Raw genomic sequence first — 25,273 nt, 5'->3', positions numbered from 1 at the left:
AGAGGCAGGAGACGTCGTCGGCGATCACTTTGGTCGATTCATCGCCGGATACATCGATCCTAACCTCGAGTCTTCGTGCTGATTTCCTGGCACGGGACCAGGTATTGGAGCCGCACTTGTAGAAACGGGTGTCATAGAGTCCACCTTCTAACGAGCCAGAGAGGTAGTTAGAAAGAGGCAGCGGATCAGGTGGATTGCCGTCGAATCCCCTGGAGATGTTTTGGCTGAGCTGGGCTCTGGCAGTGAGGCGGACAACCGGATCGTTGCTATCGAGGAGTTGAGTGGCACGAGCGATGATCCAGATGTCCGAATCTTTTGCCAGTTGAGAGGCGCCTAAGCCGCCAGCCCTGCGATCAGAATAGAGGAAGCCGTTATGAGCAGTGTGGGGGACGTTGGCAACGAAACGGAGGAATTCGGCACAGCGAGCATCCATCTCATTGAGAAAACCGCGAAGGACCCTCCCTGTGGCGAGATGATGAGAGAGAGACGGCAGTAGGTGGGCTCTGTAAACCTCCAGTTTTTGCCAAGGCGCCAAGTCAGAATCGGCGACCTTAATCAGCTTGTCGGGCAGATCACAGACGGGTCGAAATGTTAGACGAGTGCCCATGGGGACTCCTAAGTAGCACTCGCTCTCTCCTTCCTCCAAGCAGCGAAGAGAGGTGCCATGAATGTGCAGGAGAGATGAGTTGGTGGCCTTACCCTTGGACAGGGAGAGGAAAGAGCATTTTGCGACGTTGAACCTGAGCCCGAGTTTCGCCGCCACGGCAAGCATGGCGTCAAGAGTAGGCTGAAGCTGATCAGGAGAGGATCCAATGAGGGAGAGGTCATCCGCGTAAGCAGTGGCCTTCAGCAGGGAGCCGAAGAGATTAAAGCCTTGGTTGGTAGGATCCTTGGCGCAGCGGATGAGGGGCTCAGCGGCAAGGTTGAAGATGATGGAGCTTAGTCCATCTCCCTGACGGACACCGGACGGACACGGACTTTACCACAAATTTTACGAGGATCACGAATATGTGGTTCTTTTGCTCGCTAAATGAATATTTACTGAACTACTGACTGAAATGAGAAAACCGGAAGTAGAAAAAAAAAGCAAAAATCGAAAATTTAACAAGTGAGCTTTGTTGGGGGAATAGTAATCGCCAGTTATCACTTAATATTTCAACAAAATAACTGCCAATAAATGTTTAAAGAGATGTGCAAAGCAACTGAAACTGACTGTTTTGACAGCTGCAAATTATCAAAAAGCCATCTAGCGTTAGAAAAAAGAAACGTCCAAGTAAAACTTCGTTTGCGCGTAAGAACTAAGAAGGGCCTGATTTTGGAAACTATTACACAGACAGAGTTTAACGCAACTAGACTATTAGTAGATAACCTACGAAAATAAGTAAATTGTTGGGTACCTGGGCATAATCCCGCGGTGAATGATTACAGGTGTGTCACAGCGGGCGGAAGCGAACACTGAAGGGATCCAACTCGTCAATGAAGTAAGACAAGTTGTGTAGCAGTTCATACAAAGCAGTGAAGCTAGATGAGCGGACGTCGCGAAGATAAGGATGGAGAAGACATTGGTGGAAGTCCCTCTTCCGTCATGGACAAAGGTCAGCATTGGCACAAGAATCTCCGTGCCAGGACCACACGTATCCATAAAGGAACTGCGTGCTCTGTAAAAAAAAAATGTTGTACATTAATTGAAATATAAAAATGAATAAAGCATATCAATCTTTACCTTTTCTAAGAAGCACACTGAAATGTTCATGATGAAAAAACCATAAAAATGGAATTCACAGCAACCCATGTTCAGCACTCACACGTTGAGATAAATTTCCTGATGCTAAAGACAGTGTCATGAACTATTGCAGTGGCGTGGTGAAAGGTTGTATTGATGCTTACCTTTATCATATGGGATATGAATTTAGTAAGGCATTTGACTTTCATCAAGCAGATCTGGTACAAACATGGCAGGTCACTTCACACTCTTCACGTCTCTGAAACTCTAAGTGGAAATGAGACAAGGAAATTATCTTCATTATTTACAAATTTACACAAATTTACCCAAGAGAAATAAAACTCTACCTATCTCTTAGCTGGATGACCTTCTAAACAGAAGTAAAAACAGCTACAAACATGCTGTTGCAGGGTACACCACCAAAATTGCGAGATTCAGAAAAGATCCTATGGTTCATGAGCAAGAATATCAATGTTTTATGAAAATCTGAATTGTAATGGTCTGGTAGCAGTAATGGGGAAATACCTTATCTCAGAACATTTGTATTCCAGTATATGTGTGCTTCAAACATGAGTTTTAGGCTTTTGACAGCATGAGGATCTAATGGATGGAAAGTGACTGAGCGCTAAGTCAACTTGTTGGAATGACTGACAGTATGCATCTATAATTTGAAGAAATAAGTTGGTACAGTACAAAAATAAGGAAACTAGGTAAAGATAAACCTACATATGATACGAAGTTCAATTTGGCATTTGAAATCACAGGATTCATTGAAATTTCACGATGTCAGAATGTAAAATTCACGATGTCAGAATGTCAACATGGGCGACACTGGCGACATCTAGTAATGAGTCTTGAATCTTAAGTTAGTTGCACATCAGTCAGTCATGACACAGACATGACATTACATTTCACGTCGTTACTTTCATAAGTTACTTAAATAGTTTAACAACAGAGATTGGATAACAAGTTAACTGTTTTTACGTAATAGATAAAACAATCTTAAGCCATGCTTTAGCTGATGTTTCCTACTGCATCCTTGACCGCTTGACAATGTTTTCAGATAATTTCAGCCGAAGTTTTCATGTACCTGGCCAACTAGGTGCTCATGACATTAGAAATGAAATGGTCTAATCTAATAATGCAAGCTCACAACCTGTCTTCTGAAGCAAAATAATTTTTGTTGCAAGGTATTTATTGTACCAAAATTATTTTTAATTACTGTGTTCTTTAAGGCAATAATGTTCATGTTAATTTTTCCCTGTCAAGTTGTAGATCTTCAAGATATTTATGCCTTCGCCAGATCCAATTCTTTGCTGCTATCTATTTTGGGTACAACAGCGAGAAAATGCTGCTACTCAAGATTATGTGGTGTTCTTAGTTCTAATTTAGGACAATGTAAGATTGATTGATTTGAGGTTTGGTTTCTGTTACTACATCATGCGGTTTAAAAATTATGTCTGAATATACTCTCCTTTCAGGTTAATCCCTCTCCACTGTTCTGCCAGGAGGAGGGGAGGGCTCTGGTCGAACGGGGACTTGGAAGTCCCCTGATCTGATGAAAACTTTTGGATGGTCATGAGTCTAACCCGGAAGCCTAGTATGACTATATCTCTCCAGTAAAACTGGCCTCGTACTTCTCTCTTCTTCTCGGACCAGATACTATCTCTGGTGGCCGTCGACAATTCCAACTGCATGTGCGAGTTTTAACAAAGCAATGCGCAGCCCAGAGACAAAAAGCGATGTTTAATTTTTGTCGAATTAGAAATTTTTTAAAAAATTAGTTCTGGAATAAGTATAATTTTTAACGTATAATTGACAAAGATTTCAGCAAAAATAAAATATTGCTTTTTGTGTCGTTGTGTACTCTTGCTCAAAATCGCACAAAAAAGACAATCGATTTGAACCGGACGCTCTGTTTATTGAATTAATAAATTTATTTAAAATATTAAAAAATTAAAGAGGATTTATTGTTTATTATGTCCATTTTGCACATTGCAAAAGTTACGTGGACATGAATTTGATGTATTTATTGGTGGGATTATAGGGGTGTGGAAAATTATATGTAGGTATATGTTATGGGATTGAAAAATATGAAGGGGAATGTTGCCATGTTGGTGGGATCATAAGTTATGGTTTTAATCATTGCCTAACATTCAGGTGATATTTTTTTACAACAAACCTCAACTTTTTTTTAAATTCCCAACATCCTCTACGTTCCTTTCCCAATCCCCAAAGCATGTTTATTATTTGTTTGACATGAATTACTCATATTTCTGTTTTTGTTCCCTCTTAACATGTAAACGATAAACTGCAGACCCAATAACAATTAAACAAAATAATGATGCAACTTCGGTAACACGACACCAGCATCAAGGAACAGTCAGTTTAATATTATGCAAAAAGATCTTTCACCAGAATTGGCTGCAACAACGTCCCACATCGGACAGCAACTACGGAAACATAAACGATAAACCAATAACCAAAATTTAATGAATTAATCTTCAGAATCAATGGATATACTGTCTGAAAAGACAAATTATTGTCACATTATATCGTTTTCAACAGTTAATTCAAATATTCTGAAAACATTATCTGTAGTACTAATTACCTGAAAGCTATTGTTGAAACAAAATTTACATGAAACTAGATGCATCTAAGACTTAATACAAAATCATTGGAACTTTTACTCTACACTGAAACTGAAAGAAATATTCTTTCAGTATCAACCTATCTTGTGTTCAATCATTTTCCCTTTACACAGTCCAGGAACACCTTTAACCATCTGGCTACATCAAATCCATGTGCACGTTGGGCAGCAACGAAGGAGCTCAGACTTTACCAGGCTGTTTTCATTAATTAAAATTTATTCTTCATTCAAAGACCGACCATAAAAAAAAAAATTGTAAAGCTTACTTGGTCAGAGAAATAAACGGAGACCTTCAGCAAGTCTATGTGACGTCACTACGTCAATACAGACACCCCTTGCACCTGGATCCGGAAAGCTGTTTTAAAATAAGAGGATAGAGACATACGTAGATTAGATTGGTGTTAGTAGGTAGAATATATATATCTAGATCCATTTGTGTCAATAAAATATTCGTTAAATCAACATAGACAACATATGAGCAGCAGCTCTGCCCTAATTACAAGGGATAAACAAATATTGGTTTTAGTGATTAAATGCAAATGAAATATTCAGTCTATGGGACCTGAGTAGAGAAAATGCGAGTATAAAAATCCAGCTTTTTCTCTGAGCTTATCATCACAACTCGTCCAGCATCAGTTGCAGCGATAACCCAAAATGTTCCAGAAATTTTTTGTAAGTATTGATTTCCACAATAACTAAATTAGTTCACATCTCTAAAATGTTGTGTTTTTGTTTTTCCCGTCAATCTTTTAAAGCTCTTTGCTTGCGTCTTGGCTGTGATGGCCGTCGTCTACACAAACTCGGCACCCACTGAAGATGAACCCGCTAATTCCGACGAGCCGGGAGACCAGTTCTTGTTCTACTGTCGCTGGTTCAGTAAGTTACCACGCTCTTCGTTTAAAAATAAGTTATAAATGACGCTGAAGACAACAATCAAGGCTTGACGAAATCTATAAATCTCAACGCTTTGGAAACGACTAATGGGATCATGTTTGTTACAGCTTCTTGCAGCAACAGCACCCAGTGCTCGAGCAATGTGATCCACAAGACCTGCAACGGTGGCCGTTGCTGTAGAGGTTAAACATGAGGTGTTACCTAGTCCCGCACGTTTTCTGACACCAACCACTTCTAAGAAATATTTGGTTTCTTTTCTAGTTATACCCATTCCCTATTACATCCCAGGTTATATTAATTGAGTTCTATCACGAGTTGTCATGTCCGTCTCTCTTGTAAGATTCTCAGTTAAACGGAAAAAAAAATACACTTTACCTTATAAACTACTTCGTTCTGCAATAACTGGCTTCTTATACCATCGAGGAAGTGCCGGTGTGGCGGCAGGTTCGTCTTGGCCATGAAATTTTCTATAGTTGCACTTTAGCGGCGATAAGCTCGTTCTACCACCTTCAAGGGGCTGGTGTCGTTGGGTCACTGTAGTCCTAACTTACGGCACCGAATGGTTTTGCCGCGGGAGGAAGGTGAAAACGAAGCCTGCATTGAGAGAAAACAAAGCAAAAAAAAATTTAATTTTCAATTAAGCGAAAAAAACAACATATTTTTGTCTTTTTCACCTGAGTGATTTTCATACTAGCAAAACAATTTTTTTTTACGAATATTGAAATAAAAGAGCATTTTATAACATTTCCTTCTGTCCTTCCTTATAGGTTTCTACAAACTTTGCTAATACAGAAATCATATAAATTACTTTTCGTTTAACAATCACATTTTCAGGGTACCTTTGAGAAGTCAAACGCTGAGCTGGCTGGATATTTTGGATTATCTGATGCTGGCAAAGACGAGAAGAAACACCGCAAGGTTAATACCTAAAAAATCTTCCAATAAGCTGTTGATCCTGGACAGCAATGACCATTGAGTACTTCCGCCTGGATAATCTTCAAGGGATAAAAAAATGGATTTAATCTCTCGACAAAAAGAACATTTCGCTCAAGCAAGAATAAAAACTGGAGAGGGAAGGTTTTTGTTGTTTTGGGTTCTTGGCTTTTCATACTTGCGAAAAATGCAGAAAACTTTTTAAATAAATTCAATTGATTAGTTATGTGGTTAATAAATACAGCGTTTAGAAGGAATGAGGCATTTTTTTACCACTCAGTATTGCCTATCTCTTCACGAAAATCCAAACATATAAACAATCCCTATAAAAGTAACGAGAAGGATTGAAGTTCGTGCAATAAGGACGAAAAGGTCGAATAAAGTAAAAAGGGACAATCTGGTAATTATTTTAAAATTTGAAGTAGGAAAAAAGAGCAACCACCGCGCTAAAGAACGAAACAGATCACCCGATAAAAACGTCATCAATACGGATCAACATAATGGACTTCAAGAAACAAGAAAATAAGAAAAGAATGATCAATTACGTGACATCCATTTAGAAGACTGAGCCGTTTGGCAATTGCAGGTCACATGGACGAGGTTTTGGCAACTAATGTTTGAGGGATTCCGATAAGAAAATCCACGATGGATTATCCAGATTAAGAAACCGATCATCTCGTCAAACAGAACGCCACTCCGCTCCATTACATAACCCAAGTCATAATCCACTAATCCTCCGCCGCCACAGTTGGAAAGAGAAAGATAATCTTGCCACGCGCGGATGTGGCGGCAGGAAGTGTTTGTCAGGATTTTCTACTTTTGCAACCAATAAGGAAGGAGGTCACATTCTCGAAAAAATTTTCTCCTTAATAAATATAAACCCCCAAAACTTGAAATTCCGCATTCCATCTTTGGTCTTCGCTCACTGCACATCTCGCTACTGCCTCTTCCTCAAAGGTACGTTACCTGTGTTTGTTCGCAGTTGTTCACATTAGTTTAAAAGTGCTTAAGTAGTAACGTTGACTTTTTTAACTATGGATACTTGCGGTAATTTACTTTCTTACTTAACTCAAATTACTTATTTACGAAGGAAATGTTTAAATGTTAATTTTTACTTTCAGATTATTATCCAGTTGGTTTCACTACGAAGTCTGCTTCAGCATCAGGTCGTCAGCGCCACTTTTACGACGAGGTCCAGCTGGAGGTACTCGACGCAGAATTCAACAGAGATCCGTTTCCCAATCGAGAAGGTCGTCGACGCATCGCCCAGCTGATTGGAGTTTCTGAGAAATCGATTATGGTGTGACATTTGTATTTTTTACCATTTTATTCAATTACCTGAAATTAATTTTTCCTCTTGATTGCATCAGTGGTGGTTTCAGAATCGCCGTCGGCGTGTCCGCCAACTTGGATCTTCAAGAACGGCAACTTCAACTTGCGAAACAAATCGCCAACATCGTCGATCATCACCTTACGTCTCTCGCCAACGTCAACATGGTACGTCCCTATTTGATGAAGAAAATTTGTGTAATTGATTACTGATTTTACTTCATATTTTCAGATACTTACGTTTCAACTCAAGTCCTTCCAACTCCTGGATTTTATTCGGATCCTCCGGCAGTTCCACCCGTGGAACCAATCAACTACTCCACGTCCGGATCATCATCGTCGTCTCCACTTCAATCCGAATGGCTTGCTACCAGCTGTCCACAACACGTCGTAAGTCCCCAGTCCAACTTCAATAACTCGAATGGATTCCGAACGGAGCAGCAACCACAGCAGCAAGACTATTCCTCCTACTACTGGAACAACTGGGATTACTCTCCTCCTTTCTATCCAACTTCAATGACAAATCCAACATTTTACTCCAACACTGTTTTTGATCCGCATTCCTCATCTTATTGTTTTTATTCACCTGAAACAACAAATCAGTTTCATGATCAGTCCTGTATGTAAATTTGATATTTGACGCATGATTGACAATCGAATAAATCACGAAACATACCTTAAAAAGCTTTTATCTTGTTTTAAAAGGTTAGTGAATTACCTACATTTTTAATGGGTAATAGATAGTGCCGTTCATCGGGAACAAATGAATGCCAAGGGTTTATCGGTATTGCCGTTGTTATTCATCAAATCTACTAATCTAGAAAACAGATAATTAACTAATTATTCTAATAGCAAATGTATCCTAATTAATCAATCAATCAAAATACCAAATTTCACCATTTAATTATTTGTCGTAGCATTTGGATTTAAATCATCGAAACATTTCGAAAATAATTAAAAAATGAATTTTGAGGATGCAAAGGCTAATTTTTATTTAAAATAAATTTAAACGGGGTTTTACGGAATCGAAAAAAAAATGTGATTAAGTGCAGCTGGTATTTGAACCCATCATCACAGAAAAGGGACTATCTGTAAATGCATTTCACATTCAATATTTAGAGAGAAAAAATATTTCAACGCGAAAATACCAAGTAAGGCAGAAATGTGTTGTCTTTCACTTTCTAATTCAACAAAATCTGAAAATCGAGCCATGGATTCGCCCGAGTGACCCAAATCGTCCTCGTTGTGGCCTCCTCCGGAGCCGCTAATTCTCACATCCCCGACGTGTTAACCACTCGGTCATATACGTCAATACTATATTCTCATTTTTAATAGAATTCCATAGAATGATTCAGTCCACAAGTCATGTCATTTGTGAGTCTAATTTAAAGGGACACAAACTAATGTACTAGACAAACTTACCATTGAAGACTGGTGTATCAAGTAATTAATTTCTGAGAAATTGTGTCGGAGATAGAAATCAACAGCAACTCCCAAAAAATCCTTGTTGTCAGAGTTGTCCATCTGAAATAAAAAAGGTATCCATGGACACCTATGGAACATTAAATTAAAGCTATCTATATGTTCTCATAGTACAGCATGTAACATAATGGATTACTCGAACTCTAAACGTGATAACAACCATGAACAAAGGCACATGCTGCTGAATCCTTTTAATATTTTAAGGGGTTTTTTTCTCACAAATCAATTCTATGCCACACTGAAGAGAAGAAAATTAATGGTTTCAAAACATATTTACTTGTAGGCCTGTTGAACTATTCTTCATTCCAACTCTTGCTCCTAATCACATGTTCCACTGGCAATTTTCTAAGCTTAGTTACTGAAAGACTGAATGAACAATGAAATTACATCTTGGGAGTTATTCAGTATGAAAATAAGTCACAGGTAGTTAAAAGAACGATAGAACGACAAATCTTAAGAAATGTTAAAGCACTTCTCAGTTCTCACCACGCTGGTCGCTGCCATGTTGGTTTCTACTTATAGTTCCGTCACTTCCAAGTAAGCCTTTCCTTTTTTATTGCTAGATGGCAGCATTTCGTATTTGTTTCCTTCTTCGCTAGATGGTGTGGACGGGATGGCGCTAATTCCCTGTAATTTGAAAATTGTAATTGAAAGATTCAGTTGAACAATTCGCATCACATCATGAACCAGACGTGGGTGATCACCCACGTCGCTTATCGATAAGCTTTACACAGAAGAAAAAATATGATGCCTGAATTCAGGGTTCATAGATTAAAAAGTTAGCCGTTAAATACATAGTAAGTAGTGTATACGTATACATTCCAATGGGGAGAACGCCGGAGAAGGAAGACCCAGTTTCAAGCGTTATTATCCGATCGAACTATGCCCATCATCTTCACCATTCTAACCGGGACGGTCTCCTTTTCCTACTTGGCCCAGTTCTTGACTTGCCGATGGATCATTCTGCGCTACAAACAATTGCGGAACGCAGTGGAAGCCGTGCAGGAGGTCGAGAGGCTTTTCGGAGAAACATTTATTGCGCAACATCAGAGCTCCTTACTCGTGACGCGAACTGCTATCGGTTTCCAGCTTGAAACACATCCCGGTAGAAGAGCGGAGCAGCACAAAATAGCGAAAGCTGCAACACCAACATGAAAAAGAACCACCAAGAAATGAAATGCTTGAAGGAGAAAGTGAATTTTTCGAATTGACTGCTGGTGTCTGAATTTCTTTTGATGGTATAAGGGATCATGCCACATACTTGGCACAGGCTTACGAATGGACCCAATTTCTCAAAGACCGACATGTTTCTGGTGCAGGAGAAATTTCGCCCGTGTTGTACATGAACGGTCGGTGTGATCCAAACTGGGGGTCATCGAGTCCTGGCCGAATTCTAATATGGGGATCTATTTGTAGTGTTGATAGTGTTTGGAGTTGCGTAACCATGGAAATATAGTTTGTCACAGCTAGCGCTTAGCTACTCCAAAATGCAAATTCCATTAGCCACTTTGGGATAATGAGATGATATTATAATCGACCTAATGAATGTCTATGAATAGTTTTAAATGGACTTAAAATTTTTTGTCTGTCGTTTCACCTTGATGGACATTTATGAAATAATAAACAGCCCATCGTCATCTCCTACTCTCTAATATAACCCCATTGATGAATAAAAAACGAAAATAAGCCTTTTTGCATGTTCATATATAAATTTTATTTGATTGCTCATCCACTATATATCCATGGAAATATAAATATATAATTAGGATTCTTAAATATTCGTTGTTGTCAAAATCGGTTTTTTCGGAATGGTTACGTCATTAGTATTTGGGGGCAGCGTACTTGGGTTCGTATTTTGGGGCCTCGTATTTAGGGGCCTCGTATTTAGGGGCCTCGTATTTTGGGGCGGAATAAGAAGGACCTTTGTGATAGGAATCGGCAGCTTTGTACTCGGGGTACTTGGCATATCCGTCGTATTTCACATCGGCAACGTATCCGTAGTCATCGGCCTTGTAGGTGACGATCTGAGTGCGGCCATCGGGCAGGAGGGTGTGGTAAGAGCCGGACACGCGACCATAGCCATCGCTGGACTCGTGCTGGCCAAAGTTGTTGTAAGAGTAGTCGTCCTTTACGGCCCAGTGGAAGTTGTATGGTGTTGGGACCTATTTAAAATTGAATTAAAAATAATTAATGAATATTAAAACATAAAATATGGCATGGGAAACTCTTTGACGTACGTCATAGCTTTTTGGGGCGTACTCGGCTGATTTGTATTCGGGTTGGTATGCGGGTTTGTTCTCCTTGTAGGTGGGAGTGTGGTGATATGATGGAGCAGGATGGCTCGTGTAGGGTTTTTCTTGTTTGTACGCGGGGGCCTGGTGGTAACCTCCTGCGGCAACAACGGCGACCAAAGCAGCGAAAACGAAAACCTTTTGTGTGAAATTCAAGATTAATAACGATTGCCAAGGTATATATCTTTTATTAAGCGTACATTTAAATATTTTAGTTTAGTTAGTAAGTTAGAAGTATCATACCTTCATATTGATTGTGGAGACTGTGATAGTTTAGATGAAACTGCAATGTTTGGTGGTTTCTTTAGGTCGCTTATATACCACAAAACTAAGCATATACAGTATTAGACTGATGTAAACAACATCCATTCATGGCTATATTAGTCTGACCGGAATGTCTTAGAGTAATGCTTGCTCCATTTACCTCGCACGCAAGCACACATTTCCTCACCGCTTATGTGTACTAACTTTTCTAAAGTGCTATATTTAGTATTGGGTATTGGCCTGTTACTTATGCATTCAGTTTCGACGAAGCGAACAGGAGTCAGTGTTGCTTTCCTTTTCAAATGACACACCCAGGTTTCAACTCTGCACTTCACCATAAATTTATATCGTTTCCAAACGACAGTGTCCATTAAGTTAACGTAATAGCGCATTTGGGTTACCTTGGAAATGCAAATAAAAGTCGCTATTGTGTAAAATGCCGAAGCTACTTATAATAGGACCAATGAATCATCCAATTATTATTAAATTACTCAAACAACAAAAATATATAATTTCTCGCAGAGTGGTGGACGAGAGCTATAGAATACCAATGTAGGCCTATGTGGTAATCGTAACGTAATTCCACTGTAAGTAGTTGCTAGGAAAAATGTTTATTAACTGTTTATTTAACGTTATAGTCTGTGGAAAAACGAATAGCGTACGTTTCAAAAACTTACAAACAATGTCACGCTGCAAAGCAAGCAATGTTGCCAGATCAAACGTTAAGTGGAAGCGAGAAGTTATATATATTTGTTGCCAATGCCATATTTTCTTATGGCTAAAACAAGCTAAAATACACTAGCCATGAAATTGTGAATTGTGATGAAACATCAAAATCAAAATTATATTTAAAAAAAATACTAGCGAAATTTAAACATGAAAGTTAAATTCTTCCTTGTAGTTCATGATTATGTACTTTAATCTTCCTCATCCAACTAAATTATCGAAATATTTTACTATAGTTTAGACAGACGAACAAATTGCCTTCCTAATCAGTAATCACTCAAGTTTTTGGGCAAGTTCATTACCCGGTATTTCAATGTCGCTATGCAATACTCGTCTTCACCCAAAAAAACTGCTGGAACACGTTATTACATACGTCTAAAACCGTTTGCTTCTGCGATTACCAAAATTGCATGAAGGAGATCACATAAAAGAAAAGCGAAAACTTGTTTCTCGCGTACGTGTAACGTTTTCTTTCGGTTCATTGGTACCAGTTCCCCAACAACGAATTAATACGAGTTTAGAATGCATGCAATTAAATTTTGGCGTCAGAAACCGCTAGTGGATGTGCGTGATGTGGGTGTTCGAATTTTGCAACACCATTTCATCATTTATTCGAAACCAATTTTCATTAAAATTTTTCCGGTTAAAGCGCTGCCAACGGGGTGGAGACATTATGTCAGTTGCTATGCGTTTAGAATAAGGAATAAATTTGATGTATCGACTCTTTTACTGTGGTCAGTCAGTTGACCGAAAAACCCACAGAATAAGAAACTGCAAAATTTAAAAAAAGAAAATAATTCTAACCAAACAAATGAAATGTCATATATACATATCAGATTATCAGCTATAGAACATGTGTAAAGTAGCTCTTTTGACAGTCAGATTCGGAAGAAATAACCCTGGCGATGAAAACATATAAATCAAAAGATCCGTTAAATATTACTGCAAGCTTTATAGCGAGTTTATCAACCTGTGTTTTGCTGTTCTTGTATACACTAAGCGTTGGCTTATTCAAACAATAGTTCTAATTGAAATCGAAAGTTTTTCAATCCCTATAAATGTGTTTGCGCTGCGCTTACGAGACAAAAATGATCAGTTAACGCCCTGGCTGGAAGCAAGGACATGTAGCGGACTTTTGTTTTACATAACACTCACACCCTTGTATTATCTTCCTTCGTATATAGATGGGTGTGGTCACTTTGCGACAAATGTGAAAATTAGCTTCTGCTGAGTGTGAGCGGCTACTTCATCTATGGCGAAAAGAAATTCAAGTTGCGATAATATACAGAAAATGGCTTAAACCGCAAAGAGGATTTTAATTATAAGTCGAGTGTTCCTCATCATTGAAAAATATTATAGCCAGCATTATTGAAATTTGAAAATCCGAACCAGGAAATTCGCCATGAATTTGATAAAAAAAGTGTTGTCGATGGCAGCTGATATGCGACGCAATCTAGGAGTATCAGCCTTGTATAAATTAATTCTCCTTCAATACAGCCAAACAATTCGAGAAGCTAGCGGAGTGACAACGCCTTTTGAATCAACAAAACTGGAAGGTGCTGTGCCAACAGGGAAACCTTATTTTTCCCTCCTTCACCCTGGAGCTGAAATACCAAACGTGATTGCTTACGTGAGGAAGAGATATGCTGTCCAATACGAATATGACTCTTTCTGATCACCAAGGTTGTCTCGGCATCTTTTGCATTTCCTCGGGGTAAAACAAGTTACCGACTGCCACCGCCAACTAATAATATAAGATATCAGCTCCATATAAAATCCATCAGTTCCGCACTCGTTCCTTCAGTCACTCTCAATTTCTCAATCCGTCCTCTTCATCATGTTGGCTCCTTTGGTAAGTTCCAATTGGCAAATTAATTTCCATATTCAGACTAGCCCTACCATATTGAATTAATTCGATTGCCTGTTTCATTGCGCAGATTTTGTCGTTCGTGTTGGTAGTGGTCGTTTCCGGCGTTCCGATCAGTCCGGCGTCGACGTACCTAGTCGACGAGGTGATCAAAATGACCAACCTGTCGTCCATTTCGATTCCGTCGTTCAGAATCGTTCATCCCGGAAGTCAAGGCGTTAAGCCCAAGATCGAATACGATTTTCTGCCTTTCATCTCGGCACCTCCGCTCAAGGAATCGGATGAAGTTATGGTTAATAGCGCCTCCGCCGAATCGGAGGAGCCCAATCAATTTGGCATTGTCGAATCCGACGAGTCTGAAGAAGAACTTTTGAATAAGCCTCTTTTGCCTCTTTTGCCGGCTGCTGACACTGTCATTTTTGATTCACCCATCACAACGAACAGCCCGACGCAATTAGAAGCACTTCCGGAAGTAACTACTGTTGCCGGAAAATAGGGAAAAAAAGGGTCATTTCCGTTCCGGCTGTGATTCCAAAAATCTTGGCAAGGGTTAACTCCAATTGTTTGGTTATTTTTTTGTTGTTGTCGTAACGAACGCCCTTCATGCATGTAACCTTGTTAGTTAATAACCAAACTTGCGTGAGTATAATTATCTTTAAAAACAAAAAAAATAAAATCTATGAATAAATTGTTAATACGCCGCTATGTCGAGAATATGATTTCTGTAGTTTGGCGCTGAAGTAAAAATTAATTTTATTTGATACCTACGCCAAACAGGAAACAGATTTTAAATATATTGAACGAGACCTAAGTACCACGTAACCCGTTCCAAATTTAAAAAAAAGACACTGGAACAAATAATAACCTGCGGGGCTTTGGTGTTTGAGCGCGGAAAATTTACAAGGTTCCCTGCATGGCTGCATCCCTGGTTTTGATCAAATGAAACAAGTTGGACGGGTGGGGCTTTGACAAATAAGGAGTTAAGGACATCTTGGTGACATTAGAAAAAAGAGGGATATGCTATGTTAGTCGTTAGAAAGGCTGATAACGCAACTACAGACGAGATATGACTATATAGAGATGAATTGTATTATTTACTGAGAACCAGTTGAGAGTGTTGTTAAAATTTACTTCTACCCGCGATTCCATTTTTTTTTTTTCGGGCGACAAATAGATATTCTCTATTATTGCTGTGATAATTTCTCTCAGTTACCTTATATTAGTCTGATGGAAAAACAAAGGCAAATCTACAACCGGGAGAGTTCCTTGCGTTGAGTAAACCATTTGCACGATGAGTCGTGACAGTCGCCAAACGACTCCTGCTGCCTATATATGTAAGACCATAATAATAGCAACAGAAATAGGAAATCCATTTTTAAAATGGCCGTCTGTGGCTGGTGGTTGTTTGAGTCGTCTCGCGTCCGACGACCTCGAAATAATAAAAAGTGAAGGCGAAAGTGAAATTTGAGCTGGATTCATTTTTCCATTGTCCTCGTAATTTTTAACTTCTTAGTTGTAACAATCCGCAAACCGAGACATAACATTTCTGTGGATTCGCATTTCTTTTTTCGCCGATTTCGTGGTCGCGTTGAATCAAAGAATCAAAAAAGAAATAAAGGGGGGAACTCCCTCGCCAGTTTCCCATGACTGCATCAATTGATGGCCGGCACTCAAGGAGTTGTTTGAACACAGATGCAGCACAGCAGCTCGAAAGCGGAAAGGGAATAAAGAAACTAAAAACCGCTAAAAACTCCGACTAGTGGAATTTAAAAAAAAAAATGTTTTATTTCGTTCGATTTACAAATTTTAAATTACAAGAAATACATTCACTTAATATTTGGGGTAAGCAGGAGATGGCTTGTATGCAGTTTTGTAGGCGGGTTTGTATGCGGGGTAAGCAGCGGGGTAAGAAGAAGGATAAGCTGGGCTGGGGTAGGCAGCGGGTTTGTATGCCGATGGCTTGTACTCGGTGGGATATTTGGCCTCTCCGTCGTATTTGACGTCGGCGACGTATCCGCTGTAATCGTCGGCCTTGTAGGTGACCGTCTGGGTCCGGCCGTCGGGGAGATTGACTTTGTAGGAGCCGGAGACGTAGCCCTTGTCATCGGCCGTCTCCTGGTGGGCGTAGTCGTTGTAGGTGTAGTCGTCCTTTACGGCCCAGGCGAAGCTGTACGGCATTGGGGCCTGCCGAAATCAATTTAAAACAGGTCAAAACTTAATTTGAATGAAATAAAAAAGGAAATCCTTACGTAATCGTATGACTTGCTGTAAGATGGGTAAGCCGGAGCTGGGTAGGCCGGTTTGGGGTAGTAAGCATTTGAGGCCACAGTGGCGATCAAGGCGGCGGCGAGAACGAATAAGACCTTATAATAAACATTTTTCAGATGTAATTAGGAGAACAAAATTAGACGACTGAGTAGTCGATGGAAGTGGAAGAGCTTATTACCTGCATGTTGATTCGAGTTTCTGGTTGTTGTACAACTGATAACTTTGAGATTTTGTGCTTCTGTTTTTATACCTGTTGTGGGGCTTTCGTCAGCACCGACTGACCATTCCTTTTTCAGGTGATGCACGACGGCGTAGTCGAGGCTTACATTTTCGCACGGATTAAATTATACACGCACAGACGAGGATACAACTTTTGCCTCTCGTAAAACTGGGCGGGGTTCCCGTTTAGGCTCTTTTGCCCTTGTGATGAATTTGAAGCTCCACTGACCTCATTTTCACTCTTCACCGGCTTGATCACAATTTTCCGAACATCATCCAACTTCATTCCCTTGTTCATTCCCAAATTACTTTTTAATGTACATCGGTCAGCTTCCTCTCAGATAAACCAGCGATGTCTGGAGTTAATGCGTCGATATATTTAGGGCGTCGGTCGGATTTCCGCTTCACACTATATACTTTCAACAATTTTAAAGCCCCATAACTCTAAACACGAAGGGAAAGTGAAACACGAAATGATATCCATTTTCCAATGTGACTCTATGGCTCTACACAGACATACCTCACAAATATGCATTTGTAGTGTAGGCCTAGTGGTTATCACGGTTGTCTCACACACAACAGGTCCTCAATTCGACCCTGGGCAGATGCGATTATTCAGTTTTTATTTCATATTCTACCCTCTATTTCCTTTATTCTACTTCCATTTAATCGGCGGCGAATTATGCGCTTAGGTATGCATGGTTATGTGGTTCGATTAAAATTTATTTATTCTTCGCTTATAATCGTGATGACGGATGAGAATTGAACTGCCATCACTTGATGAGCACCCGTATCAATAACGCAATTCTAAAAAAAAAATAGCCCATTTTTGATAAAATTTTGATTAGACCAATTTGTATTGAATTTCTTTCTATATATGTATATGTAGAAGACAGTCGCAGCAATAACCAATCAATAATTAATTCCTTTATACCTATACTTTTTCCCTCCAAAACCCAAAAGTTGTTTGATAACAATTTTATGTTGCGCATCAGAGTGTCGGTTAATTTTGGAGGAGGATGACCATGTAAGTCACCACAGCACCTATCAACTTCAAAATAAATACACGCCGTCATTATTCAAATCAATGTGCGCTGCGCCCGGAATGAAAATTTTTAAGAACGACCCAATTATTTTAAAAAGGGCGCGAAGCGCGATTCAAAAAATTGACACTCACGGATGGAATAAGATGAACTCCAACCTGGAAAAGTCCAGCAGCAGATAATCGGACGCGATCTTCATTGATCTGCAACAACGTGATAACCATCTATATTTTTCAAAAAAACCAGCCCTAAATTAAATTCCATTTATAATCGTGGAATAAGTTAAATAATATAAAGATCAAGGAAAACGGGACCTCAACTGAATCGGTCAATTGGGCGAATTTCGAATACGTCGCAGAGGTTAATCTTTCACGAAGGAGACGAACCTGATACAACAACATCCAGCATAAAATAATTGAGCAAAGATTAGAATTATCACAGCTCAATAATAACCTGATGAACTGGCATGTCGGCTGTTGAGAGAAGAATTAATAGTCGGATCCAATCGGTGAAGAAGAGAAAAGGGAACACCAAGCTGAAATCGTCCAACACCTCATTTGCGTGAATCAAATTGAAAATCCAGGCATACGCGCATGTGACGATCGAAAGGAATTTCGTCGTCAAAAGAAATAAAACTGGCCCCGACAAAATGTCATTCAACTGCGAAGACGCTCGGCAAAGGTGGTCGAATATGAGGGCGTTTCCTTCCAACTTATTCTCAGTCCTGTCCAATTATCGATAAAATTATTCTTCAAATTAATTCACGTCATTTGACAAATTTAGCTATTTGAATTTAAGAGGTTTAGACCTTTTGTTGAGAGTTGCTGGTAGTTCGTCATCTTCTACAGCATCAAAGTGGAGCGATAAGAATTTGATGTAATGAGCGATGATGTAATAAGACAGATGAATCAGAAGGTATTGGCAGTCAAACATGATGCTAATCGAAGTTAAAATGGAGAAAAACGCAGTCGCTGTAAAGATGTCCAGATTTTTTGGCAGGAAGGATTGATATATTGGAAACATCACGCACAGCGCAACTGTCGCCTAATAATATTGTATATGATAGCCAAACAACTGAATTGGATATTTATTCAAAATCTAATTAAATTAATATTAAAAAAATTATACCGCAGTGACTGCGAGAGTGAAACCGATGGCAGTTCGCGTCACGAGTGATGAGCTCTGATGTTGCGCAATAAATGTTTCTCCGAAAAGCCTCTCGACCTCCTGCACGGCTTCCACTGCGTTCCGCAATTGTTTGTAGCGCAGAATGATCCATCGGCAAGTCAAGAACTGGGCCAAGTAGGAAAAGGAGACCGTCCCGGTTAGAATGGTGAAGATGATGGGCATAGTTCGGTCGGATAATAACGCTTGAAACACATCCCGGTAGAAGAGCGGAGCGGCACTAAAGAGCGACAGCTGCAACACCAACATGAAAAAGAACCACCAAGTGTTGAAATGCTTGAAGGAGAAGGTGAATTTCTCGAATTGATTGGTGTCTGAATTTCTTTTGATTGTATAAGGGATCATGCCACAAGCTTGGCACAGGCTTACGAATGGGCCCAATTTCTCAAAGACCGACATGTTTCTGGCGCAGGAGAAATTTCGCCCGTGTTGTACATGAACGGTCGGTGTGATCCAAACTGGGGGTTATCGAGTCCTAGCCGAATTCTAATATGGGGATCTATTTGTAGTGTTGATAGTGTTTGGAGTTGCGTAACCATGGAAATATAGTTTGTCACAGCTAGCGCTTAGCTACTCCAAAATGCAAATTCCATTAGCCACTTTGGGATAATGAGATGATATTAATCGACCTAATGGATGTCTATGAATAGCTTTAAATGGACTTCAAATTGTTTGTCTGTCATTTCACCTTATTGATGGACATTTATGAAATAATGAACAGCCCATCATCTCCTACTCTCTAATATAACCCCATTGATGAATAAAAACGAAAATGTAAGCCTTTTTGCATGTTCATATATAAATTTTATTTGATTGCTCATCCACTATATATCCATGGAAATATAAATATATAATTAGGATTCTTAAATATTCGTTGTTGTCAAAATCGGTTTTTTCGGAATGGTTACGTCATTAGTATTTGGGGGCAGCGTACTTGGGTTCGTATTTTGGGGCCTCGTATTTAGGGGCCTCGTATTTAGGGGCCTCGTATTTTGGGGCCTCGTATTTTGGGGCGGAATAAGAAGAACCTTTGTGATAGGAATCGGCAGCTTTGTACTCGGGATACTTGGCATATCCGTCGTATTTCACATCGGCGACGTATCCGTAGTCATCGGCCTTGTAGGTGACGATCTGAGTGCGGCCATCGGGCAGGAGAGTGTGGTAAGAGCCGGACACGTGACCATAGCCATCGCTGGACTCGTGCTGGCCAAAGTTGTTGTAAGAGTAGTCGTCCTTTACGGCCCAGTGGAAGTTGTATGGTGTTGGGACCTATTTGAAATTTAATTAAAAATAATTAATGAATATTAAAACATAAAATACGGCATGGAAAACTCATTGACGTACGTCATAGCTTTTTTGGGCGTACTCGGCTGATTTGTATTCGGGTTGGTAGGCGGGTTTGTTCTCCTTGTAGGTGGGAGTGTGGTGGTATGATGGAGCAGGATGGCTCGTGTAGGGTTTTTCTTGTTTGTACGCAGGGGCCTGGTGGTAACCTCCTGCGGCAACAACAGCGACCAAAGCAGCGAAAACGAAAACCTTCCAATCGATTGAACAGTAAAAAAAAATTAGAACTGAAACTTTAAATCGAACAGAATTAAGTTAAAATTGTTCTACTACCTTCATGTTAAGACTAAGGTAGTTGAAATGAAACTGTACGATTTTGGTTGTTGGTTCAAGGGTTTATATACCAAGACAAGCATATACGAGCGATATATCTAGAATGGACTCTCTCTGTGTGTTGTTCTTATACAACGCTCGCGTATTTGTTTCCTAACTAAATGTGACGCAATGACCGTTACAAGCAACCACTTTTCGCCAACGATGTATATATGTACACCAAAACACAATTACGGTTCTATATGTCCATATACGGTCCTCCAACCTTTTCAGGATATTAGTTGAAGTAGAACAATTGCACTGAATGAGAGTGGATTTTTTGGGAGGCTATAGATAGTATGAGGAATGTTATGAACTAAATTTATTATTCTGGAAATAAAGAAATTGAAACAGAATCCTATAGGCAATAGCAATAGCCAATTGAACTTGAGCAATTCGATTTCCATTTTCTGAAAACCAAAAGTAAATGCGTTACGTAAATGTAATGCGCAGCAAGAATTCACCTTTTTTTTTTAACTTGAAAGGAATCAAGGATTTCTGTAATCTTATACTGAGATCGGTAATGTACGTACAAGGATTCAAGTAGAAATCAGATTTAGCATTTTAGTATACAGCAATTGAAATATTTTATTCAATAAACAAGATGATAGAGCAGAGGGCTATATACTTTTATCACTTATAATATTACCTAAATTTAAATCTAATTGTAACTTAAAGTTTAGTTAAGAATTGTTTATTATTTAATTAATCTTAATAAGAATAAATAAATAAAAATAAATAAGAATTAAATTTTAAAGACTTTCTATAGGGCGAGAACAAGTAGTACTGTTAGAGATTGAAACCGCAATATTTCAGTGCGCACTTGAATTAGAATTTACACTGCAATCGAAGTACAAATATAGCTGCGATGTCCAAATACGTTTAAAAATAGTTCAAATCCAACCAAAACTGCATAATTAAATTTACCAGATAGCCTATGCTTACAGCGCATAGTAAAGTTGAAATACAGTACGTATAAGATACACCGTAATGGGCGATTGGTAAATTCTGGACTAACTGGTGCACTTTCACATGTCCCTAGTATAGAAAGGCCATATATTTGTGTCACGTAAGAAGGGGCTTTTTAGCTTTGCTAAAATTAGAAAACTCAAAATTCAAATGTTTTGTAAAAATCCAATAGCGGAGGGTTTGAATAAACGAACGTACGTACAGTTCCCAATGCGGCGGCCAGTGCGGGCCAGTGGTATATAAACCCTTGAATCAACTACCAAAATCGTACAGTTTCATTTCAACTACCTTAGTCTTAACATGAAGGTAGTAGAGCAATTTTAACTTATTAATTCTGTTCGATTTAAAGTTTCAGTTCTAATTTTTTATTAATGTTCAATCGACTGGAAGGTTTTCGTTTTCGCTGCTTTGGTCGCCGTTGTTGCCGCAGGAGGTTACCACCAGGCCCCTGCGTACAAACAAGAAAAACCCTACATGAGCCATCCAGCTCCATCATATCACCACACTCCCACCTACAAGGAGAACAAACCCGCATACCAACCCGAATACAAATCAGCCGAGTACGCCCCAAAAAGCTATGACGTACGTCACAGAGTTTCCCATGCCATATTTTATGTTTTAATATTCATTAATTCTTTTTAATTAAATTTTAAATAGGTCCCAACACCATACAACTTCCACTGGGCCGTAAAGGACGACTACTCTTACAACAACTTTGGCCAGCACGAGTCCAGCGATGGCTATGGTCGCGTGTCCGGCTCTTACCACACTCTCCTGCCCGATGGCCGCACTCAGATCGTCACCTACAAGGCCGACGACTACGGATACGTTGCCGATGTGAAATACGACGGATATGCCAAGTACCCCGAGTACAAAGCTGCCGATTCCTATCACAAAGGTCCTTCTTATTCCGCTCCAAAATACGAGGCCCCAAAATACGAGGCCCCTAAATACGAGGCCCCTAAATACGAGGCTCCTAAATACGAGGCCCCTAAATACGAACCCAAGTACGCTGCCCCCAAATACTAATGACGTAACCATTCCGAAAAAACCGATTTTGACAACAACGAATATTTAAGAATCCTAATTATATATTTATATTTCCATGGATATATAGTGGATGAGCAATTAAATAAAATTTATATATGAACATGCAAAAAGGCTTATTTTCGTTTTTATTCATCAATGGGGTTATATTAGAGAGTAGGAGATGATGGGCTGTTCATTATATCATAAATGTCCATCAAGGTGAAACGACAGACAAGCAATTTGAAGTCTATTAAAAAACTATTCTTATTAGACATTCATTAGATCGATTAATATCATCTCATTATCCAAAGTGGCTAATAATACTATTATGGAATTTGCATTTTGGAGCAGCTGGCAAACTATATTTCCATGGTTACGCAACTGCACCAGACACTATCAACACTACAAATTGATTCCTTATAGAGTTCGCCAGTTCGGCTAGGACTCGATGATCCTCAGTTTGGATCACACCGACCGTTCATGAACATCACGGGCGAAATTTCTCCTGATGCGCCAACATGTCGGTCTTTGAGAAATTGGGCCCATTCGTAAGCCTCTGCCAAGCTTGTGGCATGATCCCTTATACCATCACAAAGGAAATTTAGTCATTAAATGAAAGTTAGTATGCATTATGTTTTTCCCGGATAATTTAAAACGAATGAAATCTAGTAAAACTATACCCATCAAAATATCTCCAGCTGAATTCCACTTTCGTTTCTCTATAGACTTATATGGATTTTCCAGTCCGACCAACGCCCTTATATCGGCGCCGTTTTCAAGGCATCGCGTTGATGATGTGTCAGTTCATCTAAGGGAGAGAACAAATTAAAAATGTTACTTATTAGGCCACATCTTCTCTGCAGCTGCAGACTCTACTGAGAAAATGGGTCGACGATACAATAAGCACAACTACGCGTATTGTCGATCGTCATATCGCAACAACTTTGTTTTTCCCAATCCGCTATACCTCACTCATCTTGATCGGGATCAAGGTTAGGGATGGAAACAAGTCGTGATTGAACGAAAGTGTAAGAAGATCCGTTTGTCGGAATGAAAACGGATAGCCTATTTGCAGTAATCCAGTCAAGAGTGAAAATGAGGTCAGATGAGCTCCAGAATTCACCCCAAGGCGAAAGAGCCAAAACGGAGACCCCACCCAGTTTTACGAGAGCAAAAGTTCTATCCCCATCTGTGCGCGTACAATCTTATTCGTGCGAAAATGTTCGTCGTGCATCACCTGAAAATAGAAAAAGGAACGGCCAGTTGCTGAGGTACAAACCAGGTAACCAGGTATAAAACCAGAAGCGCAAGACCTCAAAGTTATCAGTTGTACAACAACCAAAAACTCGAATCAACATGCAGGTAATAAGCTCGTTTGTCCGCTTCCATCGACTATACAATCGTCTAATTTTCTTCTTCCTAATTACATCTGAAAAATGTATTAAAGGTCTTATTTGTTCTCGCCGCCGCCTTGATCACCACCGTGGCCTCAAATGCTTACTACCCCAAGCCGGCCTACCCAGCCCCGGCTTACCCATCTTACAGCAAGTCTTACGATTACGTAAGTATCACTTTTTTTTATTTAATTCAAATTAAATTTTGACCTGTTTCAAATTGAATTCCTGCAGGCCCCAATGCCGTACAGCTTCGCCTGGGCCGTCAAGGACGACTACACGTACAACGACTACGCCCACCAGGAGACGGCCGATGACAAGGGCTACGTGTCCGGCTCTTACCGCACCCTCCTGCCCGACGGCCGGACCCAGACGGTCACCTACAAGGCCGACGACTACACCGGATACGTCGCCGACGTCAAATACGACGGAGAGGCCAAATACCCCGAGTACAAGCCAAGTGGATACAAGCCCACTGCTGCCTACCCCAGCCCCGCTTATCCATCTTCTTACCCCGCTGCTTACCCCGCATACAAACCCGCCTACAAACCAGCCTATCCAACTCCGGCTTACCCCATATATTAAGCGGATAAAACCCTGTAATTTAAATTTTATAAAATATAAAGAAGTCGTCATTATTTCACCAGTCGAAATTTTCTAGTTTCTTTATTTTTTCCCTTGCGTGTTAAGCCTTTTGAACTGAAAGGTTTTTTTTCTTTCCCATTAAATTATCTTTTTTCATGTTTCAACAACCACGAAAATGGCGAAAAAGAAATACGAACCCACAAAAATGTTGTCAGTAACGATCGGTTGTCCGATTAAGAATTTCAAAACGCAAGGTCAATGGAAAAATGAATCCAGCCAAAAAAGTTTCACTTTCGCCTTCACTTATTTCCAGGCCGACGAACTAAAACTAGAAAATTTCACGACCACTGGCCAGGGCCAGGCGGCCACCTAAAAACGACGATTTCCTATTTCCTTTGCTGTGCTGTTGTCCAACAATTCTCACGAGTCGTAGTGCGAATAGTTTACTCAGTGCATAGAACTATCTGCCAGCTCTTTTCTTTCGTTTCCAAATTATAAGCTCAAACAATCAGCTGAACAACAAGTTAAGGACTAACATAAGATTTCGACGAAAACCGAATAAACATCAACAGTACCAACACATTTTGGCGTTGAAACATAGGTTATGATTTTGTCACTTTTGTTCTGAGAAGCGAATTCATTCTCCGACTTAGCAGTTTAAAAGATAAAAGATGTGTCATGTGTGTGAGAATCACAAACATCATTCAGGAAGAAGTCACACACTATCGAGAGTGATCTACATCACGCTGCTTTGAAACTGCTTTTA

The 25,273-nt window shown here is 39.7% G+C and overlaps 6 protein-coding genes and 3 long non-coding RNA genes across 25 annotated transcripts in view; 5 read left to right on the top strand and 4 right to left on the bottom strand.

Moving 5' to 3' along the window:
* LOC124209184 (adhesive plaque matrix protein-like) overlaps positions 1-20,651 on the bottom strand; it is a 28,322-nt gene extending 7,671 nt beyond the window's left edge. Inside the window, exons 1-4 of one of the 10 annotated variants that reach the window (XM_046607089.1) lie at positions 20,492-20,651; positions 20,219-20,410; positions 19,829-20,143; positions 10,701-10,903 (exon numbers count right to left, since the gene is read on the bottom strand). In XM_046607089.1, coding sequence (XP_046463045.1) covers positions 10,832-10,903; positions 19,829-20,143; positions 20,219-20,410; positions 20,492-20,497 — 585 coding nt within the window. In that variant the 5' untranslated portion in view covers positions 20,498-20,651 and the 3' untranslated portion in view covers positions 10,701-10,831. Of the gene's footprint in view, positions 1-10,700; positions 11,174-11,248; positions 11,441-11,545; positions 11,702-19,655; positions 20,144-20,218; positions 20,411-20,491 lie in introns of those variants that run through there. The other 9 variants (XM_046607090.1, XM_046607093.1, XM_046607100.1 and 6 more) reach the window with 9 other exon arrangements.
* On the top strand, positions 2,592-3,629 carry LOC124209202. 3 transcript variants are annotated; one of them, XR_006880826.1, is made up of 4 exons: positions 2,592-2,707; positions 2,787-2,913; positions 2,993-3,121; positions 3,205-3,629. It is a non-coding gene; the product is annotated as an uncharacterized LOC124209202 (long non-coding RNA). The 3 variants fall into 3 exon arrangements; XR_006880825.1 differs by having other exon boundaries at positions 2,600-2,707; positions 2,993-3,141; XR_006880824.1 differs by lacking the exon at positions 2,592-2,707 and having other exon boundaries at positions 2,747-2,913; positions 2,993-3,141.
* On the bottom strand, positions 4,024-10,148 carry LOC124209199. Of its 4 annotated transcripts, XR_006880817.1 has the most exons (13): positions 9,830-10,148; positions 9,289-9,638; positions 8,952-9,081; positions 8,206-8,346; positions 7,770-8,115; positions 7,539-7,705; positions 7,316-7,483; positions 6,107-6,262; positions 5,942-6,050; positions 5,643-5,861; positions 4,640-4,728; positions 4,335-4,569; positions 4,024-4,176 (listed from the first exon to the last, which is right to left on the bottom strand). It is a non-coding gene; the product is annotated as an uncharacterized LOC124209199 (long non-coding RNA). The 4 variants fall into 4 exon arrangements; XR_006880818.1 differs by lacking the exon at positions 5,942-6,050 and having other exon boundaries at positions 7,316-7,470; positions 9,830-10,143; XR_006880815.1 differs by lacking the exon at positions 5,942-6,050 and having other exon boundaries at positions 8,252-8,346; positions 9,830-10,137.
* LOC124209194 lies at positions 4,914-5,653 on the top strand. Its single transcript, XR_006880811.1, has 3 exons — positions 4,914-5,045; positions 5,129-5,249; positions 5,375-5,653. It is a non-coding gene; the product is annotated as an uncharacterized LOC124209194 (long non-coding RNA).
* Positions 14,007-14,860, top strand: LOC124209192. Its single transcript, XM_046607113.1, has 2 exons — positions 14,007-14,144; positions 14,230-14,860. The coding sequence occupies exons 1-2, from the start codon at positions 14,130-14,132 to the stop codon at positions 14,653-14,655; spliced, it is 441 nt and encodes a 146-aa protein (XP_046463069.1). The 5' UTR covers positions 14,007-14,129; the 3' UTR covers positions 14,656-14,860.
* On the bottom strand, positions 15,920-16,719 carry LOC124209186 (adhesive plaque matrix protein-like). Its single transcript, XM_046607104.1, has 3 exons — positions 16,606-16,719; positions 16,409-16,522; positions 15,920-16,343 (listed from the first exon to the last, which is right to left on the bottom strand). The coding sequence occupies exons 1-3, from the start codon at positions 16,609-16,611 to the stop codon at positions 15,990-15,992; spliced, it is 474 nt and encodes a 157-aa protein (XP_046463060.1). The 5' UTR covers positions 16,612-16,719; the 3' UTR covers positions 15,920-15,989.
* Positions 17,533-19,355, bottom strand: LOC124209179. The gene is made up of 6 exons (XM_046607081.1): positions 18,818-19,355; positions 18,498-18,733; positions 18,143-18,413; positions 18,004-18,075; positions 17,824-17,913; positions 17,533-17,697 (listed from the first exon to the last, which is right to left on the bottom strand). The coding sequence occupies exons 1-6, from the start codon at positions 19,271-19,273 to the stop codon at positions 17,650-17,652; spliced, it is 1,173 nt and encodes a 390-aa protein (XP_046463037.1). The 5' UTR covers positions 19,274-19,355; the 3' UTR covers positions 17,533-17,649.
* A 1,035-nt stretch (positions 20,652-21,686) lies between the features above and the next one.
* Positions 21,687-22,659, top strand: LOC124209185 (adhesive plaque matrix protein-like). Of its 3 annotated transcripts, none has more exons than XM_046607103.1 (4): positions 21,687-21,805; positions 21,890-22,081; positions 22,157-22,426; positions 22,487-22,659. In XM_046607103.1, the coding sequence occupies exons 1-4, from the start codon at positions 21,800-21,802 to the stop codon at positions 22,526-22,528; spliced, it is 510 nt and encodes a 169-aa protein (XP_046463059.1). In that variant the 5' UTR covers positions 21,687-21,799; the 3' UTR covers positions 22,529-22,659. The 3 variants fall into 3 exon arrangements, with proteins under 3 accessions (XP_046463059.1, XP_046463058.1, XP_046463057.1); XM_046607102.1 differs by having other exon boundaries at positions 22,157-22,456; XM_046607101.1 differs by having other exon boundaries at positions 22,157-22,659.
* A 1,127-nt stretch (positions 22,660-23,786) lies between these two features.
* Positions 23,787-24,572, top strand: LOC124209190 (adhesive plaque matrix protein-like). The gene is made up of 3 exons (XM_046607111.1): positions 23,787-23,890; positions 23,976-24,089; positions 24,157-24,572. The coding sequence occupies exons 1-3, from the start codon at positions 23,885-23,887 to the stop codon at positions 24,505-24,507; spliced, it is 471 nt and encodes a 156-aa protein (XP_046463067.1). The 5' UTR covers positions 23,787-23,884; the 3' UTR covers positions 24,508-24,572.
* Positions 24,573-25,273: the final 701 nt, after the last annotated feature.

Source organism: Daphnia pulex, chromosome 12, assembly GCF_021134715.1.
Source record: "Daphnia pulex isolate KAP4 chromosome 12, ASM2113471v1".
NCBI lineage: Eukaryota > Metazoa > Arthropoda > Branchiopoda > Diplostraca > Daphniidae > Daphnia > Daphnia pulex.
The sequence above is the reverse complement of the archived record's forward strand: the minus strand, read 5'-3'. Positions and strand labels throughout refer to the sequence as shown.

What these genes read in the sequence shown, in the direction of transcription:
- LOC124209186 (XM_046607104.1), bottom strand. An exon ending in ACAGCAAGTCATACGATTAC is followed by an intron (nt 16,344 to 16,408) that starts GTAAGGATTTCC and finishes TGATTTCGGCAG; the next exon opens with GCCCCAATGCCGTACAGCTT.
- LOC124209190 (XM_046607111.1), top strand. An exon ending in ACAGCAAGTCTTACGATTAC is followed by an intron (nt 24,090 to 24,156) that starts GTAAGTATCACT and finishes GAATTCCTGCAG; the next exon opens with GCCCCAATGCCGTACAGCTT.
- LOC124209185 (XM_046607101.1), top strand. An exon ending in ACGCCCCAAAAAGCTATGAC is followed by an intron (nt 22,082 to 22,156) that starts GTACGTCACAGA and finishes AATTTTAAATAG; the next exon opens with GTCCCAACACCATACAACTT.
- LOC124209179 (XM_046607081.1), bottom strand. Translation starts at nt 19,273, where the DNA reads ATGTCGGTCTTTGAGAAATTGGGCCCATTCGTAAGCCTGTGCCAAGCT. An exon ending in CCGACATGCCAGTTCATCAG is followed by an intron (nt 18,076 to 18,142) that starts GTTATTATTGAG and finishes TTGTTGTATCAG; the next exon opens with GTTCGTCTCCTTCGTGAAAG. An exon ending in GAGTTCATCTTATTCCATCC is followed by an intron (nt 17,698 to 17,823) that starts GTGAGTGTCAAT and finishes TTTATTTTGAAG; the next exon opens with TTGATAGGTGCTGTGGTGAC.